This window comes from Hypanus sabinus, chromosome 3 (assembly GCF_030144855.1).
Source record: "Hypanus sabinus isolate sHypSab1 chromosome 3, sHypSab1.hap1, whole genome shotgun sequence".
NCBI classification, from domain to species: domain Eukaryota; kingdom Metazoa; phylum Chordata; class Chondrichthyes; order Myliobatiformes; family Dasyatidae; genus Hypanus; species Hypanus sabinus.
In genome coordinates, this window is record NC_082708.1 from 64,980,512 (window position 1) to 64,993,861 (window position 13,350).

The following is a 13,350-nucleotide window of genomic DNA, read 5'->3' on the forward strand; positions in this document are numbered from 1 at the left end:
ATCTCCTCTCATTCTACATCTACTTAGACTAAAAAGATGTCATTCTTTCAATCTTTCTTCATAGTTCATACCTGCAGACCTGTGATGAGTATAGTTGCTCTTTTCTGAACTGTCTCCAATGCCTTCATCTCCCTCATAAAATATGGAGACCAAAATTATACTCAGTACTCAAGGTGTGGCCTCACAAACACATTATATAGCTTGAGGAGAACTTCTCTAGACTTGAACTCCACTGAGCACATAATATAGCCCAACTTTCTATTAATCTTCCTAATTGCTTCTGTGTATTGTCTAGATGTTGAGAGTGATGAATCTACCAGGATGCCTAAATCCTTCTCATACAGTGCAACTTCTAACTCAAGACCCCCCACTGTACATCAATATCTAATATTTCTACTTCCTATATGTAATATTTTGCATTTACTTACATTAAGTTTCATCTGCCATTTATCTGCCCACATCTGGATATTGTTTGGATCTAATTGTATTTATTCTGCTACCTTAATGTTATCAGCCCGTCCTTCTAATTTTGTGTCATAAAAACATAGAAAATCTACAGCACAATACAGGCCCTGTGGCCCACAAAGTTGTGCTATACATGTCCCTACCCTAGAAATTACTAGGCTTACCTATTTTACTCTAATTAAATATTAAATAGCCCTCTATTAGAGGGCTCTAATAGCCCTCTATTTTACTAAGCTCCATGTACCTATCCAAAAGTTGCTGGCAGCCCATTCCATGCACTCACCACTCTCTGAGTAAAAAACTTACCCCTGACATCTCCTCTGTACCTGCTCCCCAGTACCTTAAACCTGTGTCCTTTGCAAACTTTACTAGTTTACTTGTTATATGCTTATCCAAATCATTAATGTAAATTAGAAACTGCAGCAGCCACAGATCTGATCCCTGCGGAACCCCACTTCTAACATCTTCTGGGTGTGAAAATGATCCTCTCACCGTAACTCATTGTTTTCTGTTTTTGAGCCAGTTTTGCACCCATTTGCATGCCTTACCATGAATCCCTACCTCCTGCAATTTGATTGTTAACCTCTTCTTGGCTACCTTGTCAAATGCCTTCTGGATGTCCAAGTAAGTGACATCAACTGCTCTATTTTTATCATAAATTTTATTTGCCTCTTCATAGAACTCCAGCATACAGGTTTCCCCTGCTATCCAAAGGTAGAGCATTCCAATGAAATGTTTCGTAAGCCAGAATGTCATGAAGTGAAGAAGCAATCACCATTTATTTATATGGGAAAAAATTGTGAGCATTCACAGACCCAAAAAAATAACCTACCAAATCATGCCAAATAACACATAAAACCTAAAATAATAGTAATATACAGTATAGTAAAAGCAGGAATGATCTGATAAATACACAGCCTATATATAGTAGGAATACTTTTCTGCAATCATTGCAGCACCGTCCACCGAGGTGAAAATCTCATGTAAGCGCTCTCGACAGAAACACACGGCAGAAGCACTCTTTCCGGTAACCTTTAAGCTATGAAGCTGCCAAATCATACCAAACATAAAAATACACCGCCTATATAAAGTAGAAATAATGTATGTACAGTGTAGTTCCACTTACTGGAATCAGGAAGACAGCGAGCACACTGATGATGGTGTGTTAGGCTGAGTCATCGGAGATTGGGATGGTGGGAGACTGGGGTGTCATCTCGTCATCGTCTGTTTCCATCAGGGCAGGAAGGTCATCTTCTTTTATGTCTGCCTGCCGCGATGTCCAAGGTCGAGGTTCATTGTCTGCTGTGGCTCATGTGGAAGGCTTGACAAACATCTACAGATGCACAGTGCTATATTCCTTGTTCTTATCAACTGCTTTTCCACCTCATTATTAGTAGTGCCATTATCTTACCTCCGATACACATTAAACTTACTGGTCTTAAGTTACCAGGGTCAGTGTGATCACTCTTCTTATATATCAGGAAAATATTAGCCCATTTCCAGTCCTTGGGGATTTCACCAGTCTTATCTGACTTTTGATTTCTAAGATCTCGAAGTCACTCAAAACAACCTTGTTTTCTCTACACTTACTGGCATATTCACCTGCAAAGATGTTAGCAATATGCCAGTAAGTGTAGAGAAAACAAGGCTGTTTTAAGTGACTTAGAGATCTTAGAAAGTGAAGTCCTGCTTCAGCCGAAAAGGCTGAAAGTTATTAAATCTCTGGAGTCAGACAACATATCCAAGGGTACCTAAAAGAGGTCTGTGATTACATATACAAAGACCTAACATGTATTTTTCAAAAGTCAGTAAAGACTGGTGAAATCCCCAAGGTCTGGAAATGGGCTAACATGCGTTCAAAGGATGTTCACGAAAATGACTCAGGGATTGAAAGGCTTTTCATATGTGGGGGTGAGGGGGGAATCTCATTCAAACCTGTTGAATGCTGAAAGGCCTAGATAGAGTGAATGTGGAGAGGAGTTTCCTATAGTGGGAAAGTCTAGAGGGTGCAACCTCAGAAGAATGGGACTTCCATTCAGAATGGAGATGAGGAGGAATTTTTCTAGCCACAGTGTCATGAATCTGTGGACTTCATTGCCACATGCAGTTATGGAGATTAGGTAATTGAGTGTACTTAAAGTGGAGGTTGATAGATGCTTCATAAGTCAGGGTGTGAAAGGTTAAGGGGAAATACTGCAGAATGGAACTGGATCAGCCATGATCAAATGCTGGAACAGACTCAAAGGGCCGAATGGCCTAATTCTCCTCCAGTGACTTGTGGTCTTATAGATCAGCCCTGATCAAATGCTGGAGCAAACAGATGGGCTGAATGTCCTAATTCTGCTCCTCCTATTTCTTATGGTTTAATATGCTCAGGATGAATGCAAGAGATTTGGATATGCTGTGGAGTCTCCTCTTCACCCTTTCTAATACCATCACATCCTTTCTAATGCATGGAAATCAGAACACCACAAGGTGGGGCCCAACCAGTGTTTCATATGGCTGTCGCATGACATCCTTGTTCTTACATTGTGTCATAGTTGATGAAGAGAAGCATTTCACACAATTCCTTCATCACATTATATATGTGTACTGTCACTTTTGGGGATCACCACTACGTGCCCCATTAGTCCTTCTGTCACCAGAGCTCCTTACCACTTATGTCCTGGTCATAATTGAACTTCTAAAATGCGTAACTTTATATTATTGCTCCCAACTTACCAGCTGATTAATAAAACATTGCAGCCAAAAACAATCCTCCACACTATCAGTCAAATTGATGTTGAAACAATGGCACTGTAGCCTGAAGGCCAGCAGATATTTGCAATTGTCCATCCAAGCTCTTGGGAAAATGCCTGATGAGGAAATTCAGTGTCTAATGCTAATCTCCCAGTATATCCACGCAGGCATTACCTTCAACAATGTCACACACCCAGCTACACCAGAGAGGTCTTTTAATTGTAGCTATAGTATTGACAAACTCTTCTCAAACTAATGGTTTACTGTATTCATTAACAAGAAATTTATAAATTCAGTTTTTTGGTACACTAAATGGGTGCTACATTCATTGTTTTTGTTAAATTGAGTGAACCATAATTTTGTTTTTTTTAAATATTAACTCGCATGTAATAGTGGCCTTAAGGGACAATAAGGCATGGTTGACCAAGAGGGAAGTGATCCATAGAACCATAGAACACTACAGCACAGTACAGGCCCTTCAGCCCTCCATGTTGTGCTGACCCATATAATCCTTAATAAAAAAGTACTAAACCCACACTACCCCATAACACTCTATTTTTCTTTCATCCATGTGCCTGTCCAAGAGGCTCTTAAATACCCCTAATGTTTTAGCCTCCACCACCATCCCCAGCAAGTCATTCCAGGCACTCACAACCCTCTGTGTAAAAAAAACTTACCCCTGATGTCTCCCCTAAACTTCCCTCCCTTAAATTTGTACATATGCCCTCTGGTGTTTGTACATATGCCCTTGTTGCCATTGGTGCCCTGGGAAACAGGTACCGACTATCCACCCTATCTATGCCTCTCATAATCTTGTAGACCTCCCAAGTCCCCTCTCATTTTTCTACGCTCCAAAGAGAAAAGTCCCAGCTCTGCTAACCTTGCTTCATATGACTTGTTCTCCAAACCAGGCAACATCCTGGTAAATCTCCTCTGCACCCTCTCCATAGCTTACATGATCTCTACAAGTCTTACATGCAACCCTGACAGTGATGCTTGTGGATAAAGGTGGAGCTCAGAAAGATACGCCTTTCAGAAACTGTGGGCAAACAGAAAATAAAATCAGTAACTCAACAGGGATTTTTTAATTCACTTTTCTTCCTGGACACTGTGAGGTTTGTCCATTTACACTTTCAAGATCTGATATTTCCCCCCCCCCCCCATTGATCTGAGAAATTATATCAATAGGTAAACATCCCACACCAGGAAAAACACCAGAGGTTCCAGCACAGGCTTGCAAATAACTTCCTGTTGCATGAGACCAACAAGAAATGGTCACTAGTGAAATACAGCCTATGGAAAGCACATTTTCAACATAGCATAAATTTTAAAGAAATGGTGATATCTGCATCAGAATTAAAAGTTTAAAGGAAATATATTCTATACTCATAAAAGTCAATTTCATTACTAGAAAGTTCACTGTTTGCTTTTAAGAGTTAAGTTGTTGCTTAAAAAACTCACTTATTCTTGAGTGGCCCCCATTTTATGGGGAAGTAGGGCAATCTTGACAGTTTTCCGATTTCTATGACAAACTATGTACACATATACACTGAAAATTAATGTTGCAAGTGCCAATTTCCTCATTGTTAATCTTAATATAAAATCTGGGTTAATAAATCCCAATCTAGTTTATGTCATCAGTTTTGAGTTACAAGAGGAAACTAGATAGGTTGGGACATATTGACCCTTTGTGCTTAGGTGATTTTATTGGAGGTATAGAAAATAATAAGGTGCATATATTAGGGATTATTCTGGAGCTATGATTTTATGGATAACAGATATTAGTCAAAATGAAAACCTGTTGACACTTTAACATTGATTGATAAGGCTAGTGAAATGAATCTCTGGTACGGGACCTTCTGATTTCTCCCACTGGAACTATAAAGGGGAAAGACAATAGATGAATGTTCAAGTTAATTGGCAGTCAATGACATACTGTAATAGAAAATCAGAAACACCAAAGTTAGCCAAATATTGGAAATAAATCATTTAAGAAATAAAATTGCAGAGTGAAAATAGCATAAGAGATGATAATCCAATCCAGTGCTTCCCAAGCTATACATAATCTGGTTGACAGAATTCAGAGCTCAACGCCATTCTGCCATGCATTGTTCTTTAGGTTGCAAGGTTGTCGAAATGTATCCATAAACAATTCTGCCACTGGGAGTATCCACCTCCAACTGACACATACAAAGAGCAAAACAGAGCACAGAGATGACATTTGCCAAACCAACATCTATGCAAATTCACACCACATAAAAATGATATGACATTAAACGGGATATTGACTTTGATTACAAAACGAAAATTTGCCAAACTGCTCTTTCACAATGTAGGTGGAGTAAACCTGCTAAACTAGCCATGCAACTTAACCTCAACCCCAAGTAAATTATTAAGAGAAAAACTCATTGGTAGCTTGAGTCTTTATTATGAATATGCTTGTCTGTAGTGTTACAGTGCCAACCATACATGAGCAAAAATATTTAAAATCTTTTATTTGTCATTGACATTTGCCCAACTTTGAAAAAAAAACTCACCTATTAGAAAGGCATTTGGGTGGAAGTTAATCTTTGGTTAGCAGTGATAAACAGACATATAAAGTGACAGGCACACATTGTACTCACTGTTTTAAGTGCTACAAAATGAACAAATTAATTGCACAATTTCCATTATATTGGAACTCATCTTCATACAGTTTATAAACAAAATAATGATAGGTTTTTACAAGCTAAAATATTGCAATATCAATAATGAACCAACATTGGAACGAAATAAGTTTATTGTAATCATTTAAATGTTAATGGCACTGAATTATAATACTTCAGCTTTGTAAAATGTATTTTAATATAGCAACATGTAGCTTTAACTTTTCTTACATTTTAAGTGAACATAGGATTTTCAGTCCAATGCAAGTTATCATTGAAAACATTTTCCCCATATTATCACATCTGGTGTTCAGCCACAAAAATATTTTGTGATACTGGTTTGTAGAAAGACCTCTCCCAGATTTGTAAAATTTGTATTTAGTACTTGAGTTCAGTTTGTGGTGCTTTTGCTGAGCATTAGCATTCTCAAAGGAAGCACATTCTCTACCCATATATTTGGATGAGTGATCATTTTATTCCAAACTTGTTTTTCCTCTTCTGTGGAATCCATCCAGTCTACTGCCAATCCATAGCTTTTACCTGTCCAATAACAGAAGTGGTCAATAAAGAAAGAATAAGAAGTTTCGACCTCAGTTTATAAACGCACAATATACTGGAGATTACAAAAAACATCAGTTAATTAATTGTCTTTCCTTGTAACATAATGATAAACTACATTCCTACAGCGCTGTTAATCCCTATATCCTCTTACAATTTACAGTGAAATTATGTTGCTTGAAACTCTTACCTATACCAATCTAATTTCAAATGAATTCTCTACCACTACTCCAAACTCTTTTTTAAAAACAAATTACAAATTGAAATCCCTGATGCGTACATTTAAAAAGGCCTACAACTGAAGGCAGTTAAAAGTGATAACAGAATAGTTATGATAGTTGCAGTGGATAATGATGAAATTCAAACGATTTAACATCTTAGAAGCCATTACCTGTGCCAAGGCCAATCCTTATTCCTCCAAGGAAATGATTCACCAGTTTATCATGGTCCCAGACTGAAAGTTCAACACATGCATCTTTGAGGTCTTCAGGCTCAAAACCATCATAAACCATAGTGTGATTGAAATTGGGATTTCTGCTTTTCTTTACAACCCGAGTCTTCTGTCGGCTTTTCCTGGTCGTGTCTGGAAGAATGAAACTTGTAGAGAGGAAAAGTCAATTTGATTAAATTAAAGTGTTCATCCAAATTCAAACATATTGGTTTACTCTCAAAAAGGAATTGCCTTTGGCATAAGAACTCAAAAATTACGAAAAGTGTAAAGTACATAACTGCAATGATGCTTGGTTAACCATGGAAACCTGCTCTCAGCCAGTTAAGAATCAATTGTAGCCTAGATTTTGTAGAAAGACATTAGCAACTTCCTACATAATGATGAGCATTTCCCCTCATAAATACCAACAAGAGGATTTCTGTGCGGACGTGACAGTTCCAAAATAGCAGCCTCTATTCACTATTTATTTTTCTGAAATTACAATTATTATGCATCAAACTGTTTATTACCAATGTTACGCCTGCAGCAGCCTCCTTTTTGAGAATCGCAGGATCGCTATTGATGTGGGTCAGGAGACCCAGGAAATAAGAGAGAGACGTGCGGAATGTCTTGACCCCCCCCCCCCCCAGCGATATAAAAGCTACGGGAAACGGCCAGTGTCTCTTGGAGACGGACTTGTGTATTACAATACTGTGCTACGTGGAAGCCCTCAGGCAAAGTGGGCTGGTTGAGGGAGGGATTGCCTCACCCCAACCTGATTGTCATCTGAGACCCTGTGAGTCAGAATAAAAGAGGGTCTGTGGGGACAGCCCCTCAGGCGCACCAGAAGAAACGCTAGCGATCCCGTAATAGCGGAAGCCAGTGGGAGGAGGCCACGTGCGTTCAGTTCCATTTGCCCCGGAACCGGTGGCTTTTACCACGGAGAATGGCTTTTAGCTAACAACGGGGAACCTAACTCCCAACGACTCTTGAAGGGTTGACATCATAAAAGGACTGGGCAAGTTTTAACCTGTCTTTCTCTCAAACCAAAACGCTGCAGCTTTAGTGAACTAACAGTGACTTTTATATTTCCATCGGACAATACATTATCCCCTAGACAACTATAGAGCTATTTCTTGTTGATTATTATTATACTCGCACTTTTAGGTTTAGTATTGACGATGTCTATTATCTGTATGTTTGCATTGATATTATTTTGTGTATTTTTATCAATAAATACTGTTAAAATAGTACCATCAGACTTCAACGGACCTCTCTATCTTTGCTGATAAATGACCCAGTTACGGGGTTCATAACACCAAAAAGCTAAGTGCTCTGCAATTCCCTCATTATTTCCAAATATAATGCATTTTCACATATGTAACAACCTGGGAAAGGTTTCACTGTTAATGTAATGGTCTTTCTGTAGACGCAGTGTTTGGGTTACAGTTAGAGATAATGGGTGCTTTGAAATATGAGCCATCCAATGAGGGGATTGTATTTTTCTGCTGTGTGCCTGACCCCCAGGTGGTCTGGGGCTTTTGTCCGGTGGGACATGGAGAGAGAAAATGCCAGAAAGGAGAGGTCATAGACACTTAGAACGAGTGGACGTGGAGTGGGGCAGGGAGTTGACAAAGCTCAGGGAACTCAATGAAAGATTGGTGAAAGGGGAACTGTGAGCTCCAACTTGTATACATTAGTCTGTTTCATTAAAATGGGCTCTTTTCTTTTTGTTTTTTCTTTACTAACCCTTTAGTCAAATTAAGAATTATAAAGCTAAATCATTTAATTGCATACGGTGTACAGTCTGTTATTTCATGGTACTGCTTTGCAACAAGTCACGCAGCATCCACACAAACAGGGGGTTTTGCACCTCAATTTCACAGGTTTAGCAGGGCCAGAGATAGTCTTCCCTGGACTTACACAGCTGACAGAACCTGAGGGCTACACATAAAAATGCTAATTCGATTTTTCCTAGCAGGAAACTTAATTTTTTTCACCAATTGCTTTCTACCCCCTCTGCATAATACGTTTTAATTTTTTTTGCTGTCTGCAAAAATTTAAGTAAATAGTTAATTATAAACTGGGCTTTTTCCTAGTTTGCCTGAGAATATTTTCATATCGTAGGCAGTTCAGCCAATCTGTTAAGATTCTTACTGTTGGATAACAGCAATCACTTTGAATGTGCCCAAGAGAAACTAATTACCCCTTCAGAGATGATTATTTCCTTCCCGTCAATGGCAAATGTTCTCAGTTTGTTATTAGCACAAATTCAAGCTCCTTGGAAATAAATCTCATATATACAATTATAATCATTCTTTGTAAAATAATGTATTAAATGGAAAAGCTTTATAATAATTTTATGTAGAATACAAAAATAAAATTATTACCATTTTACAAATGGATCCAAACGATGTGCCCTAATTTGCGGTAAATTAGTGGCTTCCTTCACCCAAATCTGAACTTCACCTGTTTTTTTCCCTGTGGCCAAAAATATCAGTATTTATATTTGATGCAAATGAAAATAACCATACATTATCAGATATGAAGGATAAAATACCTTTGTGTCCCTGTGGAATATAACGGAAAGCCACTCTTAGGGTACCTTTGTTATCACTTGTATAAGATGTAATTGTCTGCAAAGAATTATGAACAAGAGGATCATTTGGTCAAAATATTTGAAATAATATTTTTCCATGACATAGCAAAACCTCTGTACAACATATATAAGAATGCACTGATCAAAGTACTCTTCTAAAAAAGTGGTTTAACTTAATGAGGAAAGTAACAAAAGTATAGAATTGCTTTTTTTTTAATATAAACTTAGAAAGCTATGTTAAAAACAGCTAGTTAGCCGATCTCAACAATGTGATTCTGCAGATAACAATGACTCATCTATCTGCATTTTGTTTCTTCCCTATCATGAAGTTGAAGCAGATAGATTCTAATCATCTATCCTACCACTCCTAGAGCACATCTTGTTCATGCTTTCTTTCCCAATTCTGAAATTACCCTAGAAGTCCCTCAAGGGTTTATTCCTTTTCTTTGTTACAGTGTTTTACTTTATTAGCATTCTTTGGAAAATACAGTTTTACAGAAAGCTTGCAGAAAATCTAAAAACTGACTGAAGAGAAAACAATTAGTGAAGAAAATGTAGATAGCCTTTATTTGGAAGCAAGACATTTACAGGGAACAGTAAATACATACTTAGGTTTTATATTCACAAAGGGGATATAACTAGTTCCCCAACATTTTGAAGAGATTAAGTTAAATCTACATCAGTCGAGAAGTAGTGTTAGGAAAACTGAATACTCCAAGATCTGATAGTTTGCAACCCAGAGAACTTAAGAAAATGTCCCAAGAAATAGTAAATGCATTGGTGGTTATTTTCCATCATACTTCAGACTTTGAAATAGTTCTAATTGATTAGAGTATAGCTAATGTGACCTCAACATGTAAAATAGGCAGAGAGAAAATAAGGAATTATATAGCTGGTTTGGATTACTAAAAATTATATGATTATACAGAATGGGAGAGCAGGCTCAAGGGACCAAATCACCAACCCATGTTCCCATTTTCCGCGTTTCTGTTAGGCAATGTGACTCTGTAATTCAGCTAATCTGTGCCACTTGACTGCATAAAATTAATGACGATAACCAAATGGCTTTCCAATGCCTCTCTCAAGCCTATAATTCCTTCCATGGTGTCTGCTTGCTTGTCAAACGTTTGGACATACAGGCAGTCTCCAGTTCACAGAAAGGTTGCATTCACAAGAAATGTATGTAAGTCACTATCTTTACAAGTCAGTAGTCTATTTTCCATAACAACCCATATTATATTGCTCTACATACACTACTTATGTTTCATTTTATTGAATAACAACCCTAACAGTATCAATATTTAAGTTAATGGAACATATAGTGTATCCAGTCATTACTGAATATCATGTAATATTTTATTATTACAGCTTAAAATGGAGTACTTGCATGGTCAGATTTCTATAAATCAGGTCATTCACTCATTCATAACTTGGAGCCCATGTAATTGAACTTTTTCTCATTGTCCTGGGCCAAACTACTGGAATTCTTTTTTTTAAATAAATTTTTTTAACTGAATTTTCAAATGGTTACAGAAGGGGAAAAAAATCAACCCTTCCCCCATCCCCCCCCCCAACATATCCCTGTAGAAAGAGAAAGAAAAGAGAGAAGAAAAAAGAAAAGAAAGAAAGAATGCTTGGATATCAGAAGATCCCCACATGCTCTATGGAGTTCATAATAGCTTTAGTATATATATTTATTTCTTTCCCCAAATAACCAATAATTTTATCCAGAGCACCTATATATTTAATCCTATCTTTTGTAAATAAAGGCACCAAGTTTTCAGAAATATTTCATATTTATCTCTTAAATTATAAGTAATTTTTTCAAGTGGAATGCAGCTGAAAATTTCATTCTTCCAACGATCTATACTTAAGTATGAATCCGATTTCCAAGCAACTGCAATAGCCTTTTTGGCTACTGCCAATGCAATTTTTATGAATTCTTTCTGATATTTATTCAGTTTGGATTTCGGTTTTATCCCTTCAATATCACCTAGTAAAAATAATGTTGGACTATGTGGAAGTTGTGTTCCAATAATTTGTTCCAATAAAACTCTTAAATTTGTCCAAAAAGGCTGAATTTTAAAACAAGTACAAGTAGAGTGTAAAAAAGTACCAATTTCTTGATTACATCGGAAACATTGATCAGATAAATTTGGGCTTCATTTATTTATTTTTTGTGGTGTCATATATAATTGATGTAAAAAATTATATTGCACTAATCTTAACTGGACATTTGTTGTATTTGTCATACTGTCAAGACATAGTCTTGACCAATTTGTTTCTTCAATTTTAATATTCAAATCAGTTTCCCATTTTTGTCTTGACTTATGAATTCCTTGTTTAATTGCCTGTTTTTGAATCAAACTATACATACAAGAAATAATTTTTTAAAATTTTCCTTTTTGAATTAAAGTTTCTATTTCATTAGGTTTTAGCAATAACATTGTTTGACCCTATTTATCTCTTAAATAAGCCCCTAATTGGAAATAACAAACAAGTGTTGTTTGATATTTTGTATTTATTCTTTAATTGATCAAATGACATTAATATACCTCCTTCAAAACAATATCCTATATATCTAATCCCTTTTTGAAACCAATTGTATAAACGTTGATTATCCATTGTAAAAGGAATAAGTTTATTTTGAATTAAAGGTCTCTTTGCTAATAAAGATTTCTTTATCTCATCATCAACATTTACCTTATCCCATAAATCTATCAAATGTTTTAATATCGGAGATTCTTTCTTTTCCCGTATCCATTTAGATTCCCACTTATATATAAAATCTTCTGATATATTTTCTCCTATTTTATCTAATTCTATTCTAATCCATGCCAGTTTATCTTCATCAAAAAAAGATGCAATAAATCTAAGTTGATTTGCTTTATAATAATTCTTAAAGTTTGGAAGTTGTAACCTTCCTAAGTCAAATTTCCATGTCAATTTTTCCAACGATATTCTTGACATCTTGCCTTTCCAAAGGAACTTACTCACACATTTATTTAACTCTTGAAAAAACTTCTGCGGTAATTGTATTGGTAGTGTTTGGAATAAATATTGTAATCTAGGGAATATATTCATTTTTACAGCATTTACTCTGCCTACTAATGTTATTGGTAACCTCATCCATTTATCAAGATCTTCTTGAATTTTTTTCAATAATGGCAAATAATTTAATCTATACAAATTCTTTATATCATTATCAACTCTTATACCTAAATATTCTATACCATTTATCGGCCATCTAAATTGAGTTATTAGTCGACATTGACTATAAATTCCTTTAGTAAGAGGTAGAATTTCACTTTTATCCCAATTTATTTTGTAGCCTGATATTTTCCCATATTCTTCCAATCTAGAAGATAATTTACACAGCGAATACAATGGGTTTGTTAAATAAAGCAAAACATCGTCAGCAAATAAATTAATCTTATATTCCTCCTGGTTAACTCTGAAACCCATAATATCTGGATCCGTTCAAAGTAATTCAGCTAATGGTTCTATCGCCAACACAAATAAAGCAGGTGATAATGGACAACCTTGTCTAGTTGACCTTGTTAACTGAAATGATGTTGAAATTTAACCATTTGTCACTATTTTAGCTTTGGGATTAGTATTTAAGGTTTTAATCCATTTTATAAAAGATACTCCTAATCCATATTTTTCCAATACCTTAAATAAAAAATCCCATTCCAATCTATCAAATGTTTTTTCTGCATCTAAGGCAACTAATACACTCATTTCCTCCCTCTTTTGTGCCAAATGAATTATGCTAAGTAACCGAGTTACATTATCTGCCGATTGTCTATTTTTGATAAATCCTGTTTGATCCATATGCATTAATTTTGGTAAATATTTAGATAATCTATTAGATAAAATTTTTGCTATTATTTTACAGTCGGTATTCAACA

The 13,350-nt window shown here is 36.1% G+C and overlaps 1 protein-coding gene across 9 annotated transcripts in view; it reads right to left on the reverse strand.

The window, feature by feature from the left end:
• Positions 1-5,612: 5,612 nt before the first annotated feature.
• The window catches only part of sytl2a (synaptotagmin-like 2a), a 123,749-nt gene continuing 116,011 nt past the window's right edge, over positions 5,613-13,350 (reverse strand). For all 9 annotated transcript variants that reach the window (XM_059964532.1, XM_059964534.1, XM_059964531.1 and 6 more), the window contains 4 exons: positions 9,398-9,473; positions 9,228-9,318; positions 6,799-7,004; positions 5,613-6,389 (listed from right to left, as the gene is read on the reverse strand). In XM_059964532.1, coding sequence (XP_059820515.1) covers positions 6,241-6,389; positions 6,799-7,004; positions 9,228-9,318; positions 9,398-9,473 — 522 coding nt within the window. In that variant the 3' untranslated portion in view covers positions 5,613-6,240. The remainder of the gene's footprint in view (positions 6,390-6,798; positions 7,005-9,227; positions 9,319-9,397; positions 9,474-13,350) is intronic.